This window comes from Nomascus leucogenys, chromosome 12 (assembly GCF_006542625.1).
Source record: "Nomascus leucogenys isolate Asia chromosome 12, Asia_NLE_v1, whole genome shotgun sequence".
Lineage (NCBI taxonomy): Eukaryota > Metazoa > Chordata > Mammalia > Primates > Hylobatidae > Nomascus > Nomascus leucogenys.
Window position 1 is genome coordinate 47815352 of NC_044392.1, and position 19363 is coordinate 47834714.

Sequence of the window (19363 nt, forward strand, 5' to 3'; positions counted from 1 at the left end):
ACACACTCCACACTGCAGAAACTGAGATTATGGAGCTCTGAGAGACACCACAGTGATCTTGCTATAATTTTCTCCAACATATAGTGCAAAGGTGAGCAGCTGACCCGAATGTGGCCCAGGCTAAAAAAGGTGGGAAAGGTTCCAGAGTTCACCAAACCACATCTCAGGTCAACTCAATATTTAGGGGACCTCACAAGAGAAAAGATAGTAACAGGAGTACAAAAAAGGAGCAAGCACCCCGATTCTGCCTTTCAGCTATCCACATTGGTGGTGGTGGTGGTGGTGGTGGGGTGTGTGTGTGTGCGTCAGGGTGGTGAGGGGCAACCTATCCCAGGGCCTTTGATCCCCCTTGAAAGTGCACTATTGGACTTGCTGTCAATGGATTCTTTTGGGGAGAGTTACTATTCTCAGTTGTCTGCCATTACTTGGAAGTCTAATAAGTCTTCTTTTTCTGAGCCCACTAGAAGAGGAAGGTGGCCCATAGTGCCCTTTGGAGTTTTACCATAAGTGATGGGTACCGGTTGTGAAGAATTGGGTCAATAGTTGATTCTTGAGTGCACAGTTGGGCAGGGGAGGTGGCCCAGCTGTCACTGGCCATCTGGAGAAGAGAAGTGAGAGAGGAAGGCCTTGGAAGCTTCCCAGAGGACGCAGGCTTGGAGATGATGATTTACAAACAAGACCGTGCCCATTACCGAAACCACTGACTGGGCAGAATCAGACAGGACTTGTGGCCCAGAGCAAGGTGATTTTGTTTCCTGTTTCCCCAGCTGCAAAAGAAGAACAAGGGAGTGGGAAGTTTAGAAATAAGTAGTTTAGCAGGAAATCGCATGCAACATTTGAGCCCACGAAGGAGAGCTTGGCTCACCAATTGAAGCAGATCCGGCCACTATGATTTCTGGGTCCTATAAGGATGGCCTGTTTGACGTCTTGCTTCTCCTTCCAAGTTCTTCGCCCAAGTGTCCTGACTTCAGATGTGTTCCTGGTGGTTGTGACAAAAGTCTTAAAGGGCATGGAGAGAATCTGGACTTGGGCAGTTGGTCTACAGTGGCTGAGCAAAAGGCCTTATTCCAATGGAAAAGATTTTCCTGTTTATCCCTCCACTTGGGAACCAGAACAATTTTGATTGGGTCCAGAACCCAGCCCATTTTCTGCCCTCCTGCCTGGGGGAATTCAGTCTAAATTCAAATGGGCTGAAGAGGGGAGGGAAAGCTACCAGCACTTACTGGGCTCCGGCTATGTGTCAGTGTGAAAGAAAAAAAAAATCATCTCAAACCTGGAAAAAGGCAAACTAGTGATTGCTTATATTTTTGATCTCATGCTAGAGTCTGTCTGAATAAAAGCAGGTCCTTGCTACTAGACCTCATCTGACACTTTTGAGAAAAGTGATTGGAAAAGCATGTTTGATAGCAATTCATAATAGATGATGTAGACAGTTTACCTCTGCTGGATAGGGCAATATGGCTTTATAGGCTGGTCAAGACGTTAAACCCAAAACTGCTATGGTTTGTTTTTGTCACCCTATGAAAAGTCGAAAGACTTGTATCTAGTCTTGTGTCTAAATTAAGAATCTTAGACATTACTTTCTAACTGTCTTTCATATTCTTAATATCCTTCAAACCAGTTCAAAAAAGTCTTCCTTGCTGGTTCTCTCATTAATGAATTGAAACAAAAATTTTGACACAGGCCATTGATTTTGTTAATGATTTTGCTTTTTAGCTCAAGACATTGTGGTAACTTATCTCATTTCTCATAACAACCCTATGAGAGAGGTAACTACTATTTCCATTTTGTACATGAGTAGACTCAGAAACTTGACAAAGCTTATGAATCTGGCAAGTGGCAGAGGTAGAATCAGATCTCTACTGTCTCCAAGCAAGAGACCCCAATTAAAACATGAAGGTACTCTCTTGTAGCCGTTTTCCACCCTGGGTGTGGATGGGACAGCCATTCCTCCCCTGCCTGCCTGGCCTCTTTCTCCTCATCCCCTATAGGGTCTCTGCTGTCCAGAGTGAGGAGTAGGGAGAGGAGGTACCAGATGAGCTTCTCTCTTGGGCCACTCTTCGTTGCCCAGGACTTTACCTGGCACACCTCAGGGCCTGAAGGACTGGTAGTTTTTTCCTGGTGTGAGCAATCCTCTAGGCAAAGATAATCTCCCTACCTATAGAGCAAGAGGATTGGCATTTTGATTGCCCTAAACTCTTAGGGGTTGCCCCAGTAACAATTCTGTCTTCTTCCCTGGGCGGAGGAGTTTCCTTCCAGTCTTAGGAGATTTGGAAATTCTCCTGTGATCTAAAACACTGCTGAATCAGCCACCCATGTACTCAGGGCATCTCCATGCTGGAATAGTCCATCTGTGGCCTGTTGCCAATTTGACTGGGGCCCCAACAGCCATCGGTGGTTCTGATTGGAGAGTGATGGCCTCGTGCAGGTTACCTAGAACAAAGACATAAAATCAGACAGATTTTAAACATCGTCAATGGTATGGGAAAGCAGGCACATCATACAATTTACCTTGCCACCTAACTCATGGCTAAATCTGACACAGGCTTTGTACACTTGAACTATAGACTTTTATAATGACAGCTCCCTGACCAGAGTTACAAGTGCTCCCCTGGCTAGTATATTCCTTTGTGGGATATACTGCAGAATACCTGTCACCCTTAGATAGAGCATGCTGTTTTGGAATTTGTGGTCCTCAAGTGTTTGTGCAAAATGACACTCTAAGCTGGAAGGGCTTCTGACATCGCAGGGTTGCCTGACATACTCTGCCAGGAAGGCATTCTGATAGCTGATTCCATTTTGCTGTCTGTGTCCTCCTACCTGGCATAGGTGTACATGCCCTGGGAAAAATGGTACCCAACTTGTCACTGACTATGTCAGTGATAACTAATGCTACCACCTGGACTATTTAGGACCAGTGAGACTCACTGAACTCATTAGTTAAGCTGGTGATGAACACCTGAACAGCCTCTGATCATCTGCTGGCAGAGCAGAGTGGCCTTTGGTTGTTGCCAACACCTCCTGCAGTACCTGAGTGAACACCTCAGGGATTGTACAGACACAGGGGAAGGGATCCACAGGCAGACCCAGCCCTTTGGTTTCAAACAGTGAGGCCATCTGAAGGATCCTTCTTTGGCCTCTTTGTAAAAAAAAATTATTTTAGATTCAGGGTATACATGTGCAGGTTTGTTACATGGGTATATTGCATGATGCTGAGGCTTGGGCTGCTAATGATCTCATTGCCCAAATAGTGAACATAGTACCTGTTAGGTAGCTTTTCAACCCTGACGCCCCTCCTGCCCTCCCTCCTTTTGGAATCCCTGGTGTCTCCCACTCCCATCTTTATGTCTGTGTGTACTCAGTGTTTAGCTCTCACTTATAAGTGAGAAATTCTTGTCCTATGCCCACTTTCTAAGGGGGTTATTTGTTTTCTTCTTGTTAAGTTGTTTGAATTCCTTATAGATTCTGGGTATTAGCCCTTTGTCAGATGCACAGTTTGTGAATATTGTCTCCCATTCTGTAGATTGTCTGTTTACTCTGTTATTAGTTTCTTTCACTGTGTGGAAGCTTTTTAGTTTAGTTAGGTCCCGTATCAATTTTCATTTTTGTTGCATTGCTTTTGAGGACTTAATCATAAATTCTTTGCCTAGAACATGTCTAGAAGAGTATTTCCTAGGTTTTCTTCCAGGATTTTAATAGTTTAAGGTCTTAACATTTAAGTCTTTAATGCATCTTGAGTTAATTTTTGTATATGGTGAGAGGTAGGGGCCCAGTTTCATTCTTCTGCATATGGTTAGCCAGTTTCCCCAGCACCATTTATTGAATAAGATTTCCTTTCCCCATTGTTTATTTTTGCCAGCCTTGTTCAAGGTCAGTTGGTTGTAGGTATGTGGCTTTATTTCAGTGGTCTCCATGCTGTTCCATTGGTCTATGTGTCTATTTTTGTACCAATACCATGCTGTTTTGGTTACTGTAGCCTTGTAGTGTAGTTTGAAATTGGGTCATGTGGTACCTCTTGTTATATTCTTTTTTGCTTAAGATTGCTTTGGCTATTTGTGCTCTTTTTGCTTCTATATGAATTTTGGACTAGTTTTGTAAAGTTGTGTGAAAAATGACGTTGGTAATTTGATAGGAATAGCATTGAATCTATAGATTGCTTTGGGCAATGTGGACGTATTAACTATATCAATTCTTCCAATCCATGAGCATGGCATGCTTTTTCATTTGTTTGTGTCATCTATGATTTCTTGTAGCAGTGTTTTGTAGTTCTTTTTGTAGAGGTCTTTCACCTCACTGGTTAGATGTTTTCTTAGGTATTTTATTTCTTTTGTGTGGCTGTTGTAAATGGAATTGCATCTTTGATTTGATTCTCAGCTTGAATATTATTGGCATATAGAAATGCTACTGATTTTTCTATGTTGATTTTGTTTTCTGAGATTTGCTTAAGTTGTTTATCAGGTCTAGGAGTCTTTTGGCAGAATCTTTAGAGTTTTCTGGACATAGAATCATATTGTTAGTGAAGTGAGGTAATTTCCTCTTTTCCAATTTGGGTTCCTTTTATCTCTTTCTCATGTCTAATTGCTCTGCCTAGGACTTTTAATACTATGTTGAATAGGAATAGTGAGAGTAGACATCCTTGTCTTGTTCTAGTTCTTAGGCAGAATGCACCTAACTTATGCTTATTCAGTATGATGTCAACTGTGGGTTTGTCATAGATGGCGCTTATTATTTTGAGGTATGTTTCTTTGATGTCTAGTTTATTGAGAGCTTTTATCATGAAGAAATGTTGAATTTTTACTGAATGCTTTCTGCATTGATTGAGATGATCATATAGTTTTTGTTTTTAATTTTGTTTATGTGGTGAATCACATGTATTTATTTGCATATGTTGAACCATCCCTGCATTCTAGGAATAAAGCCCACTTATTTGGGAAATCAACTTTTTGATATGCTGCCGTATTTGGTTTTCTAGTATTTTGTTGAAGAGTTTTACGTCTATGCTCATCATGGATATTGGTCTGTAGTTTTCTTTTTTTTGTTGTGCCTTTGCCAAATTTTGATATCATGAGGATACTGGTTTCATACAATGAGTTAGGGAAGAGCCCCTCCTTGATTTTTTGCAATAGTTTCTTTAGGATTGATACCAGCTCTTCTTTGTAGATCTAGTAGAATTTGACTATGAATCCATCTGATAGGGGGTTTGTTGTTGTTGTTGCTATTATTGTTGGTAGGTCTTTTATTGCTGATTCAATTTCATTACTTGTTATTGGTCTGTTCGGAAATTCTATTTCTTCTTGACTCAGTCTTGGGAGGTTGTGTGTTTCCAGGAATGTATTGATTTCCTCTAGATTTTCTAGTTTGTATGCATAGAAAAGTTCATATTTCTGAGGATCTCTTGTATTTCTGTGGAATCAGTTGTAATGTCACCTTTGCCATTTCTGATTGTGTTTATTTTGATCTCTTCTCGTTTTCTTTGTTAATCTAGCTAATGGTCTATCAATCTTGTTTATCCTTTCAAAAAAGCAAGTTTTCATTTCACTGATCCTTTGTATGGCTTTCTGGGTCTCAATTCATTTAGTTCTGCCCTTATTTTAGTTACTTCTTTTCTTCTGCTAGCTTTGAGCTTAGTTTTTCTTGTTTTTCTAATTACTTTATGTGGAGGTTGGGTTGTTAATTTGAGATATTTCTATTAATATCTTCTTTATATATATATATTTTTATTATACTTTAAGTTCTAAGGTACATGTGCACAAAGTGCAGGTTTGTTACATATGTATACATGTGCCATGTTGGTGTGCTGCATCCATTAGCTCGTCATTTACATTAGGTATATCTCCTAATGCTATCTCTCCCCTCTCCTCCCACCCCACTTGATATAGACATTTAGCGCTATAAAATTCCCTCTTGGGAGGATAGAGGAGCGAGGCTGGCGGGCGCACAGGTGAGCAGGCCGGAAGCCAGAGCAGCCGAGGAGTCTGCAGCAGCTGCGCGGCGGACCCTGGGCGAGGATGTCAACGCTCCTGGAAACTTGGGCGCGAGCTCGCGCCTCTGCGCCAGGAGCGATGACAATGCTCGCACCCTGGTAGCGCCCTGGGTGCGGTGTTACTCCAACAGCTGCTGCCTGTGCTTCCATGTCCGCACCGGCACGATCCTGCTAGGTGTCTGGTACCTGATCATCAATGCCGTGGTACTCTTGATTTTGTTGAGTGCCCTAGCTGATCCGGATCAGTATCACTTTTCAAGTTCTGAACTGGGAGGTGATTTTGAGTTCATGGATGATGCCAATACGTGCATTGCCACTGCGATTTCTATTCTCATGATACTGATATGTGCTACGGCTAATGGCGAAGCATACAGGCAACATGCATTCTGGATCATCCCATTCTTCTGTTACCACATCTTTTTTTTTTTTTTTTTTTTTTTGAGATGGAGTCTCGCTCTATCGCCCAGGCTGGAGTGCAGTGGCGCGATCTCGGTTCACTGCAAGCTCCACTTCCCGGGTTCACGCCATTCTCCTGCCTCAGCCTCTCCGAGTAACTGGGACTACAGGCGCCAGCCACCATGCCCGGCTAATTTTTTGTATTTTTAGCAGAGACAGGGTTTCACGGTAGTCTCGATCTCCTGACCTCGTGATCCGCCCGCCTCGGCCTCCCAAAGTGCTGGGATTACAAGCGTGAGCCACTGCGCCCGGCCCTGTTACCAGATCTTTGATTTTGCTCTGAACACCTTGGTTGCAATCACTGTGCTCGTTTATCCAAACTCCATTCAGGAATGCATACGACAACTGCCTCCTAATTTTCCCTACAGAGATGATGTCATGTCAGTGAATCCTACCTGTTTGGTCCTTATTATTCTTCTGTTTATTAGCACTATCTTAACTTTTAAGGGTTACTTGATTAGCTGTGTTTGGAATTGCTACCGATAGATCAATGGCAGGAACACCTCCGATGTCCTGGTTTATGTTACCAGCAATGACACTACGGTGCTCCTACCCTGGTATGATGATACCACTGTGAATGGTGCTGCCAAGGAGCCGCCGCCACACTAAGTGTCTGCCTAAGCTTTTGAGTGGGCGGAGCTGGGGGCAGCAGCTTGACTTTTCAGATATCTGAGCAATAGTTCTGTTATTTCACTTTTCAGGTGAGCTCTCTGAGCTTGTTTGTTGCTGAAATGCTACTTTTTAAAATTTAGATGTTAGGTTGAAACCTGTAGTTTTCCTCAACATATGCTTTGCTAGAACACCGTGATAGATTGGCTGTAGAATACTTTCTGTAGGATTGGGGGTGTAACAGGCTTTACTAACCCTCCCTAGGAATGGAAACTTCCCCCAAATCTAGATGGACCTAGAGTCAGAGAAGTCTGCTTTCGTACCTGTGGGACCCCAAAGTTGGGCAGTTAGTCACATGTTTCTGTCTGTTGCCTCTCTTTTGAAAGTGTAAAATAAAACCAAAAATAGACAACTTTTCTTAAACCTTTCCAATGTAGAGAACAAAATCTTATGAAAACAGGAATGCCAATTCTGTAATCATTGTTCTAATTAAGTAAATAGAAGTCCTTATGTATGTGTTTCAAGAATTTCCCCCATAACATCCTTTATGACTTAAGTTCAATGACAGTTTGCGTTTGGTGGTAAAGGATTTTCTCCATGGCCTGACTTAAAACCATTGGAAAGCACCAGGCAGTGGGAGCAGTCACCACCTGATGTCTGTTCTCCTGCATCTCGTGTCCAGGGTCATGGGGCGGCCTGCCTCACCTATGTTAGAGGGTGAAACAGATGTGTTTGGCGCTGCATGGGATCTGGTGCTCCTCTTCTGGATTCACATCCCCACCCAGGGCCTGCTTTTACTGAGTGTTCTGCCCTAGCCTGGTTCAAGGAAGTCATGCAACTGACTTTGTCAAGTGGAATTGGGATATATTTGTTATATATTTGCCTAAAAACATGGAAAGGGCTTTCCACCTTCTTACTCTGCAAGGTACATTCCACTGCTTTGAACTTCCAAGTATGCCTAGTCACCTTTTAAAATGTAAAAGTTTTCAGAAAAATTAGGATTGCTTTCCTTTTATGTGCTTATTATCTTGACTACCTAAATTGCAAGGGATTTGTATATACTCATATGTTCAAAAGTCAGCAACTCTCCTGTTGGTTCATTATTGAATGTGCTGTGAATGAAGTCTTTTGCAATTAAAATGAGATTCGCCCACATCCAAGATGAAAAAAAAAATTCCCTCTTAACACTACTTTTGCTACATTCCAGATGTTTTGATATGTTGTGTTGTGTCTCTATTTTTGTATGTTTTAAAGAATTTTTTGACTTCTGCCTTAATTTTGTTGTTTAACCAAAAGTCAGGAACAAGTTGTTTAGTTTCCATCCATTTGTGTGGTTTTGAGAATTCCTCTTGGTATTAATTTCTATTTTTATTCCACTGTGGTCCAAGATTCTTGGTATGATTTTGATTTTTTTGAATTTATTGAGATTTACCTTATGACTGAGCATGTGGTTGATCTTAGAGTATGTTCCGTGTGCCGATGAAAATAATATATATTCTCTGGTTGTTGGGTGCATTGTTCTATAGATGTCTATGAAGTCTAATTGGTCAAGTGTCAAATTTAAGTCCATAATTTCTTTGTTAGTTTTCTGCCTTGATGATTTGTCTACTGATGTCAGTCGGGTGTTGTCCCCTGCTATTATTGTGTGGCTGCCAAAATCTTTTCTTAGATCTAGAAGTACTTATTTTATAAATCTTGGTGCTCCAATGTTGGGTGTGTATTTAAATTTTCTTGTTAAATCGAACCCTTTATCACTATGTAATGCCCTTCTTTATCCTTTTTTACTGTTGTTGGCTTACAGTCTATCAGATCTGATTCAAGAATAGCAACCTCTGCTCTTTTTTGTTTTCTGTTTGCATGATAGATCTTTCTCCATCCCTTTACTTTGAACCTACAGGTGTCATTACATGTGAGACAGGTGTCTTGAAGACAGCAGAAGCATGGGTCTTGTTTTTAAATCGAATTTGCCACTGTATGTGTTTTAAGTGCAGTGTTTAGGCCATTCACATTGGAGGTTAATATTTGTATGTGAGGCTGTGTTCCTGCTTTTTTTATTTCTTTTTTTTTTGAGACGGAGTCTCGCTCTGCCGCCCAGGCTGGAGTGCAGTGGTGCAATCTTGGTTCACTGCAAGCTCAGCCTTGTGGGTTCATGCCATTCTCCTGCCTCAGCCTCCTGAGTAGCTGGGACTACAGGTGCCTGCCACCATGCCTGGCTAATTTTTTGTATTTTTAGTAGAGATGGGGTTTCACCATCTTAGCCAGGATGGTCTCGATCTCCTGACCTTGTGATCCGCCTTTAGCAACCTCTTGCCTGGATGGCTGGGATCCTGGGCTAGTCCCTTCTCCAGGCAGATGTGAAAGAAAAAAAACAAACAAACTCAGGATCCCAAACTTACTAAGCCAGAGGGAAAAGTCAAGCTGGGAAATGGGTAATGCAAACCCACTCCACCCCGCACCCCCCGACCCCTGCCAACCCCCGCCGAGGTTGGTTTCTAAATAAGATAGCTACAAAGATAAAAAGCCATATACTAACATCACAATTTGCCCACAAGGAAATTCCTTGTGACCCTCAAGATCTTTACCCTAAAACAGTTCTATTGAATTTCACCCTGGCAGTGTAATTGATAGCTTATCTTCACAGGTGTGGGACAAAGGGCAGAACATAAAGTCATCCCTCTGCTCACCCAACACAAATCCATATCTGATTGCTTCCTCTGCCCTATTTTTGTTATCTTATGTAAAAATGCAGATTCACTGAGCCAGGTGAAGGCATAAGTGACTATTTCCTCTACTCCCTCCCACATGAAAATTGTGTATTCAGTGAAAGATTGATCAAAGACTCAAAAGGATGCAATCACTTGTCTCTTATCTACTGACGCATTTAAAAAATATTTCTTCCTCTTCCCCAAATATCCACTGTTTCTCCTTCAAATATTGAAGCCCTCAAAATCATCTTTGGAGAAAGGCGTATACCTACCTCCTGGTCATGCACCCTTAACTTTGGCCAAATAAACTTCCTAAAATGATTGAGACTCGCCTTGGTCATTTTCATTGATTTACACAAGCCTGATCATCCTGCTGTGGTGGTGTCCTCCTGGGCCTAGTGAAACAAATACTGTCAGTGGCTTAACAATGTTGCACTGAGATTGTGTCAGTCAAGGTGACACATGGATCTGAGAGACAAACTTTTTCCTCCAGGTCCAGGGAGGTCGGTGGGCACATGAAATGAACTAGCTTTGCTAAGGGGGATATCTGTGTTGTCGGGTAGGTGGCAGCACAGGTTCTGGCATGGCCTTTGTTGCTCAGCAATCTTATTGACCTCTAGGCATAAACCAAGGGCAGAGTGCTTTTGGATGTCCCTCAGATTTGGTGTGACATGGGGAATGTACAGATGAGACTTAATCCATTTTGGGCAGGTTTCTGAGTCTTGAAGGACCACCTCTCCATGAATCCTGGGCATCTGTTGTCCCTTGCTGCCTCTCTGTGAGTAATAAAGTTGCTTTACTAAAACTCTCATGAATGTTCTGTCTTACTGAACTCATGAACATGGTAAAGTAACCTAGGCATGGTGAACTTGCTTCACACACAATGATTACCTTACTCCAGCTTTCTAGGTCTTTGTAACAGCCAAGTTAGAAAGGTGGGAAAGCAAAGGGGAGGCATAGTAGTATTGCTCTCTCCTTTTTTGAAAACCTTGGAATCTATTTTGAAAACTGATCCTCTGCTCCAGTGATGAACTTTGCATCCCAGAATGACTTAGGAGGAGGTCTCCCTTCTTGTCTCCTTAGCTGCATAAAGATCTTTAAGTTGATATTCCATTTGCCAAAACTGAGGAGCTGGTAACCTCATCTGTTAAAACAAGACACTCAGGCTGTAAAATTTGTTCTCCTAGTCTTTTATTAGGGAGCAGTGGAGTAGAGCTAAACCTGAAGGCTGGGCCCTGGCTCAGGGCTAAAAAATGTGCAGGGCACCCCTGTGTGGGTGGGTGGGGTGGGGGTGATTTTGTTTCAGGCTGAGCAGGAGGGTAAAATTTGGGCTGGGTACAATCTGGGCTGCTCCTGTGGCAGCCTAAGCCACAGGTTTGAAGCTTCTATTGAGCAACAGAGTACTTTACATAAATTGCCTCAAGATGAATCAGAGATTTCTTCACCCAAGGGCTAAGATGAAGCCTCAACTGATTATAAAACCTTCCTTGGCTCAGTGCCCTTCACCACTGCTGGCTTTTTGCTGTAGCTCCACATTCCTGTGCATTGAGGGGTAAGTGCCTTTTCCTTGGATCGGTTCTTAGGTGGTCCACAGGGTAGTGACTGCAGGTGGCCACTTTGAAATCACAAGGTGTTGGAAACCGCAACCCTCTACTCGCTTGAGCACCTCTGGGGTGATATTGCATTTTGGGCCCAAGTAGATCAGCTCTTGTTGCGCTATGTAGACTCAGCCCCGTGACTTAAGAATGGCTAAGCAGGCCAGGCACGGTGGCTCACACCTGTAATCCCAACACTTTGGGAGGCCGAGGCGGGCGGATTACGAGGTCAGGAGATCGAGACCATCCTGGCTAACATGGTGAAACCCTGTCTCTACTAAAAAAATACAAAAAATTAGCCAGGCGTGGTGGCGGGCGCCTGTAGTCCCAGCTACTCGGGAGGCTGGGGCAGGAGAATGGTGTGAACCCGGGAGGCGGAGCTTGCAGTGAGCCGAGATAGCGCCACTGCACTCCAGCCTGGGAGGCAGAGCGAGACTCTGTCTCAAAACAAAACAAAACAAAACAAACCCAAAAACCAACAACAACAAAAAAAGAATGGCTAAGCAGGGGTGGGCTATGGACCATTTGTAGGGGACATGTGGCCATAGTGCCATCACCTGAGGAAAGTAAACAGCCTGGATAATCACAGAACCCTTCCCAAGGGACCTTGAGTAAGCAATACCCTCCAAGTTATGCACCCCAGTGGATGAGGTGGTATGGAACATGGTCAACTGAGGCTGATTCTTTTAGACGTTAGACAGTATTACATGTTTTCTCCTCCCCATCCTATCCACAGATGAGAAGTTCACCATGGATCAAACAGAGCAGAGAGACCACAAAATAGATACGGAGGATGTCATGCTTTCTTTAGGCCCTTGATTCAGAAAGAGAGGGGAGAGTGGAGGTTGAGGGGTGGGGGAGAAACTGCCGCTAGACTTCCCTTGTTTCCTTGAAGGTTAACATTAGGCTGGGAAGATGACACAACTTGAAGAGTATCTGGAGGGAATTGTCAATATCTTTCACCAATACTCAGTTCGGAAGGGGCATTTTGACACCCTCTCTAAGGGTGAGCTGAAGCAGCTGCTGACAAAGGAGCTTGCAAACACCATCAAGGTATGTGATGCCCCTCTCACTGCAAACTTGCCCATGATCCTGCACTGAGGGGAGTGGCAAGGCCTGGTGGAGGATGGTGGGACAAGGACTGGGGTTGGGTTGGCCCGAGTTTGAGCTCCCAAAAGATGCTCTCCCCACTGCTGTGGGAGAGGGCCTTTGCTTCCCTCTCTCAATAACTCACTTAAGGCTCTAGTCAGTTCCTCTCTCTGAGTCTGTTTCCTCATATGTAAAACGGAGAGAGGCAGGGCACGGGAGGGGTTGAATGAGTGAGCAGAAGAGTACCTTCCAGGTCAAGCCTTGTTAATTCCAGGGTGGTTCATGACCATTGTGTCCTCTGTTTTGTTACATTGGATTCTCCAGCACAGTGTTGGCTAATGAGTTAATGTGCCTGGGCCTCCATAACCCGAGCTCTGAGGGATAAGAGGCCTATGAAAGGGTCTTGTGTGGAGGTTCTGAACTCAGGTCTCTGTTATCCTTTTTTCCTAGAATACCAAAAATAACGCTGTCATTAATGAAATATTCCAAGGCCTGGATGCTAATCAAGATGAACAGGTCGACTTTCAGGAATTCATATCCCTGGCAGCCATTGCGCTGAAGGCTGCCCATGACCACACCCATAAATAGTAGGTAGCTCTCTGAAGGCCTTTTACCCAGCAATGTCCTCAACAAGGGTCCTTTCTTTCCCTCACCAAAACCCAGCCTTGCCTGTGGGGAGTAAGAGTTAATAAACACACTCATGAAATGTTCTGAATAGTGTCTGTGAACTTTTTTCTTTCCATGCCTGTGGTTCCCAAACTTGACCACACCTTACCCCTGCTCTTCTGGCAGTCTAATTTAGATCCCTTAGAACTTCTGCCCCATTTGTTCATTTGATCACCAATTATTTGTTTATTGAATTATTTATTGAATGTCCACCATTCATTCATTCATTCACTCACTCAACAAATGTTCACTGAGCATCAGAGACCAAAGACACAAAGTCCTTGTCCTCTTAGAGCTTGCATATTATTGGGGAGAGGATAGAAAATAAATAAATAGACAAGCAAATAAAAATATATTGTATGGCTGGCCATCGTGGCATATGCCTTTAGTTCCAGTACTCAGGAGGCTGGGGTGAGAGGATTGCTTGAGTCCAAGAGTTTGAGGCTGTAGTGTGCTATGATTGTGCTTGTGAATAGCTATTGCATTCCAGCCTGGGCAACATAGCAAGATCCTGTCTTTAAACATATATATATATATATATACACACACACACACACATACATATACATATATATGTATATATATGATATAATATGATATGATATGACATGATGTGATCATATTGATACAACAGTAGTTAATGATAAGTTATATGAAGAAAACTAAAGTAGAGAAGTAGAGTTGGGGTGGAAAGGGAAGGAAGGTGATGTTGGTTTAGATGGGGTGGTCAAGGCATACATTCGAGCAGAAATCTGAAAGAAATGAAGAAGAGTGACTTGCAGCTATCTAGGGGCCAAGAGTTCCTGGCAGTGAGTAGCCAAGGCTCTTGGTGGGCACATACGTGACCTGCTCAAAGAGTAGCACAGAAGCCAGTATACCTGGAGTACAGTGACTGAAATGGGGAGTGGTGGGGAATATGGGCCTATAGGTATCAGGAAGCAGATAACAGCAGCTTGTGGACCATGGGGAGGACTTTGGACTTTATTCTAAATGTGCTAAGGAGACACTTGGGGAGTTTTGACCAGGGGAGCGAAATGATTCCATTTATGCTTTGAATGATTACTTTGGCTGCTTTTGTGGAGAACAGATTGTAGAGCACAGGCAAGCATGGAAGCTAAGAGATAAGCTAAGAAGAGAGTCCCCAGGGCAACCCTGTCCAAGAGAAGTATAATATGTGTAACTTAAACTTTACTAGAAACCATGTTTAAAAAAGTAAAAATAAAGGGGAATTAATTTTAACAACACATTTTGTTAACCTAATAGATCCAAAATGTTATCACTTCAGCTATATAAAATTATTGTTGAGATAGTTTACATTCTTTTCTTTCATTTAAGACTTTGAAATCCAAAGATTCACATATGACCATGTTTCAAGTGCTCAGTAGTCATGTATAGATCGTGGCAACCATATTGGACCCTGAAGCCCTAGATCGTTTCAGAGATGGAATGAGGCTGGACTAGGGTGGTGGTAATGGTGGTGACAAGGGGTGGTCAGATTATCAATACATTTTGAAGGTGGAAATTGAAAAATCAAGGATTACTCCAAAGGTTTTCCCCTAAGACACTGGGCTGGATGCTAGGGATACAGAGATGAAAGAACAAGTCCTTGGCTTAGATGTTCATCTCTGGTTGGGGAAGGCCTGAATCAGGAGGAATCTCTATGCCATGTCATATATGTTTTGGCAGAAGTAAGTATAGGATGTTGTGGGAGAATAGAGAGTGACCCAGCTTTGGGGGTGGGCTGGGCACAGTTAGGCTACCTGAAAGAGTGGACACATGGTTATAAAATTTGGGGCAGAACTTTGAAAAGGGGAAAATGATATAGATATCCCATGTCTGTGGGCATGGGATAGTAAGAAACACTCTCTTTGGTTTTCTTAAAGAAGAAAAGGGACAGAAAGGAGTTGGGAAGAACAAGGAGCAAGGGACCAGGGAGAAGAGTATCATGCCCTGTCCAACATAGGGTCAGGGGAGACTTCCCTGACTAGACTCTCCACACTAGTCCAGGCCAGGTTCTTTGTTTAACACTCCCGTAGGACCATGCTGCTCTTCTTTGGTGCTCTTGTCTTCTTTTGTGATTCTGGATCCATGGCCATGATTATTTGCTTAATATTCATCTTCTCTGATAGACTAGGTTGTTAAAGAGCAGGTGCTGAATCACTGTGAATCACTAGCACAAGCACAGTGCCTGGAAAGAGGTGGTTGTTTGCTATGGATTGAATATTTGTGCTCCTGTTGAGATTCATATTGAAACTTAATCCCCAATGCGAGTATTAAGAGGTCGGGGTTTAGGAGGTGATTAGGCCATGATGCCTCCACCCTTTCAAGTGTGTTGGTGCATTATGAAAGGGCTTGAGGAGGCAAATTTTCCCCTTTTAAACCTTCCACCATGTGAGGACACAGTACTCCTCCCCTCTGGAGGAAGCAGCAACAAGGCGCTGTTTTGGAAGCAGACAGCAGCCCTCACCAGGCACTTGAGCCTGCCAGCACCTTGATCTTGGACTTCCCAGCCTCCAGAACTGTGGGAAATAAATTTGTGTTGTTTATAAATTATCTATTCTATGATATTTTGTTATAGTGGCGTGAGGACACTAAGACAATGTTTGATAAACATTTCTTAAATGAATAAATGTGTGGAAATCGATAAGTCTGTTGACTTGACTCTCTATAACTGGCCCCAGGGAAAATATGAAGAAGCATGGCCTCAGGGACAGCTGTTGGGCCCTGGTGAGAAGTGCAATTCAATCTGATCAGTGGAAGTCACTGGAAACCTCCCTGTCCTCCAACCCCTGACTCCTCCAACCAACCACTAAAGTCAGGTCTGGCACTGATGGGGAGCATGAAATCAGAAAACAGCCCCAGTCCCTGTTTAGTGGGACCATCAAGATACACACAGAAGAGGCAGCAGGGGCACAGCCTTGGGCTCTGGTAGACCCTCCCGTGGCTGCTCCCTCTGTAGTGGGATATTTTAAAAAATAAGAGAGACCGATGGGGTTGAGGAGGATACTTATTAATTATTTAGGTGCACCGGTCTAGTCGGATTAACATCCAAAGGACTGAGCCTTGAAGTATGAAATCAGCGGGAGTCACTGGAAAGTCATTTCCACCTTCAAAATGTATTGATAATCTGACCACCCCTTGTCACCACCATTATCACCACCCTAGTCCAGCCCCATTCCATTTCTGAAATGATCTAGGGCTTCAGGGTCCAATATGGTTGCCATGATCTATACATGACTACTGAGGACTTAAAACATGGTCATATGTGTGAGATGTACTAGAACTGTAACACACTGGATTTCAATTAATTGAGACATGCGTTACATCATTTCTTACTTTTCAAGGAAAAACATGTTTTATGACTTGAGTTTATTTGTCTAGTGACCTTGCAGCTGTGTAGCTAGAGAAAGAGGTCTTCATAATGCCTGGGAAAGGAGGAGAGATAAGGCTTACTAGCTACAGAAAAACAGGCAGTTAATTTTTAAAGGACTCCAGCTCTTTCTCCTTCTCCGGGGGAATTGGGTTTTCTTACATACAACTGAGTTTCTGCTTACACATTCTTTAATTTCTTTTAATTCCTGTTCCACCTCTGGATCTTCTTGAGCAGCAGGGGCAGGCCAGGTGGCAAAATTAAAGAAGTTTAGAAAGATTAGATACCCTGCTGGAGGTTAGGCAAGACAGATGTAAGGAAAAGTGGGAAGGGGGGCTTTTTACTGCAGGAGAGTGGGTTTGGCTTTTGGCTTATTTACTGTGAAGCCACGCAGAGACAGTGTATGGGAAGCTGGGATTCAGGACAAGTGACAAATGATGAGTCCTGGGCACACAGTCTTGGGGTGAAGGTTTGTTGACCACCCCCACCAGAGGAAACAACTGCAGTTGTGTGGAAAGTGTGCAAGAAAGTAGAAGCCTGTAGATGGGGTTGAGGGCAGAGTCTGAAGATGGGGGTGAAGTGGGATTGGCAGAAGAGGAAGGAATGTGTGACCCAGGGAAGGGAGTCCTGGAATGGCCCAAGCCTGGAAGGCTTCCATCACCAAATGTGAATGAGAATGTGAGAGCATTTGGGGAAAGCCTTCCCTCACTGCATGACCTTGGCCAAATCACTTTCCCTCTCTGGTCTTTGTTTTCTTTATTTTTGAAGAATTCAAAGGAATTTTAAACATCTATTTTGGAAAGTTTTAGACTAGGTGAATACTCAGGTGTCACCCAGTGTTAGTGCTCTGAGAGACTTCAGTTGGATAGAGAGGAACTTTGCCCAGGGTCTAGAAGAAGAACATCACTTAGTGAGAGGGTAGGAAGGAGGATGTCCCTTGGTGCTAAAGAGTAGTGGTCGAGAGTGTGAGGCTAGAAGTTATGCTTCTGTGTTCAAATCCTAGCATTGCCACTTACTAACTGTGAGACCTTGAATAAGTTAGAATCTTTAAACCTCAATTTCCCCACCAGTAGCATGGGAATAACCACAGCACCCCTCTCCCAGAGTTGGTGAGGGGATTAGGTCATCTCCTTTTTTTCCTTTTTTCCTTTTTTTTTTTTTGAGATGGAGTCTTGCTCTGTCGCCCAGGCTGGAGTGCAGTGGCGCGATCTCAGCTCACTGCAAGCCCTGCCTCCCAGATTCACGCCGTTCTCCTGCCTCAGCCTCCTGGGTAGATGAGACTACAGGTGCCCACCACCACGCCAGGCTAATTTTTTTTGTATTTTTATTAGAGACGGGGTTTCACCGTGTTAGCCAGGATGGTCTCGATCTCCTGACCTCGTGATCTGCCCGCCTTGGCGTCCCAAAGTGCTGGGATTACAAGCGTGAGCCACGCGACCGGCCAGGATTAGGTCATCTCATAGCACATGGAAAGCACTTGGCACAGTATCTGATGCAGAATAAGCACTCAACAAACATTAGCAATAACAGTAAGATAATAATTCAGACAGGAGGTAACGATTGTAGCTGACCCACACTGCCACAACACAATAGGTATAGATTATTATTTTTTTTTTTTTTTTATTATTATACTTTAGGGTTTTAGGGTACATGTGCACAATGTGCAGGTTTGTTACATATGTATCCATGTGCCATGTTGATTTTTAAGGGGTGGCTTGGATAGTTAAAGTTGACAAGTGTAAGATAAGGAACCAAGGGAATTTATGCAATATCTTCCTCTAAAGGCCTTTGAACTAGACTAAGCTGTTCTGCAAACTAGGCCACTCCCTTGATGCACTCACCTTGATTTGGGACCACTTCTGATATATATAGTAGTATTAGAATCTGTTAAAAAAAAAACCAAACAAAAAAACCAACAACTAACTGATGAGAACAAAAGCCCAGCACATTTGCTATTGTGAAAACATTCACCAGCTGTAATTTTGTTTCAAAATAGCCCACTGAACCACAAATTGAACTTAAATCATGGCTAGAAAAATTTTAAGGGCTGCTAACCTTGGTCAAAATCCATCAGTCAGCGGCACATAAGGACGATGACAAGGGCCCTTGACTTGGAATCAAATGAATTAGACTCCCAGCTCAACTGCTTGGCTCTGTGAGTTTGGGCGGATGGCTTCCCTTCTCTGAGCCTCAGTTTTTTCATGTATATAGTGTGCTGTTTGCACAAGTGATCTCCAGTCCCTTCATGAATACACAGAGACTAGACCCTGTGACTGTGGCTGGTGTCATGGAACAAGCAAATGAACACAAGTGCTGTTAGATCCACAGAGCTCAGGGATTGGCCCTGTTGTTTCTGGAGGCCCTGTCTCACTGTCACCCTCTGTCCACCCCCAGAGGCCCTATTCTCCAGCCACTCCAGGACAGTCTCTAGTTTCTCCATGGCTTTCAAACTTCTTGGGTTTTGCTCCTGCTGTCCTCTTGTTCTCTTTGTCTGAAGTGCCTTTTCACCCCTTCATTCACAAACATTTTTTTATGTCTGCTCTGTTGCAGACACTAGGCTACCTGGGCCCTTCTCTGGCTCTAGAACACCTGCTTATACACCATGGCCCGACTCAACCGTCACATCCTCCAGGGAGCTCACCTGTTCATATCTTCCTCATGAATTTCCATCAAGAGTAGACTTTAGGCCCCTTCCAATTTGGGGCTGACTCCCTCTTCTGCTCTCTGGCTGCTGCTGGAATGATGAGCCTGACAAAGCTGTCTGGGAAAAGGCATTACTGAGTGATAAAGGACACCAATAACACTCTTTTGGGTGCTATATGTGCAATACTTTGCCCTCAGGAGGGTATTTCGGGCAGGCTTCCAGTACACCACAAGCCAAGCCATGCCA

General features: G+C 43.5%; 1 protein-coding gene and 1 pseudogene across 1 annotated transcript; both read left to right on the plus strand.

Moving 5' to 3' along the window:
• Positions 1-888: 888 nt before the first annotated feature.
• LOC115837568 lies at positions 889-7060 on the plus strand (annotated as a pseudogene).
• Positions 7061-12263: 5203 nt separating this feature from the next.
• On the plus strand, positions 12264-13080 carry S100A12 (S100 calcium binding protein A12). Its single transcript, XM_030823236.1, has 2 exons — positions 12264-12401; positions 12888-13080. The coding sequence occupies exons 1-2, from the start codon at positions 12264-12266 to the stop codon at positions 13023-13025; spliced, it is 276 nt and encodes a 91-aa protein (XP_030679096.1). The 3' UTR covers positions 13026-13080.
• The last annotated feature ends 6283 nt before the right edge of the window (positions 13081-19363 follow it).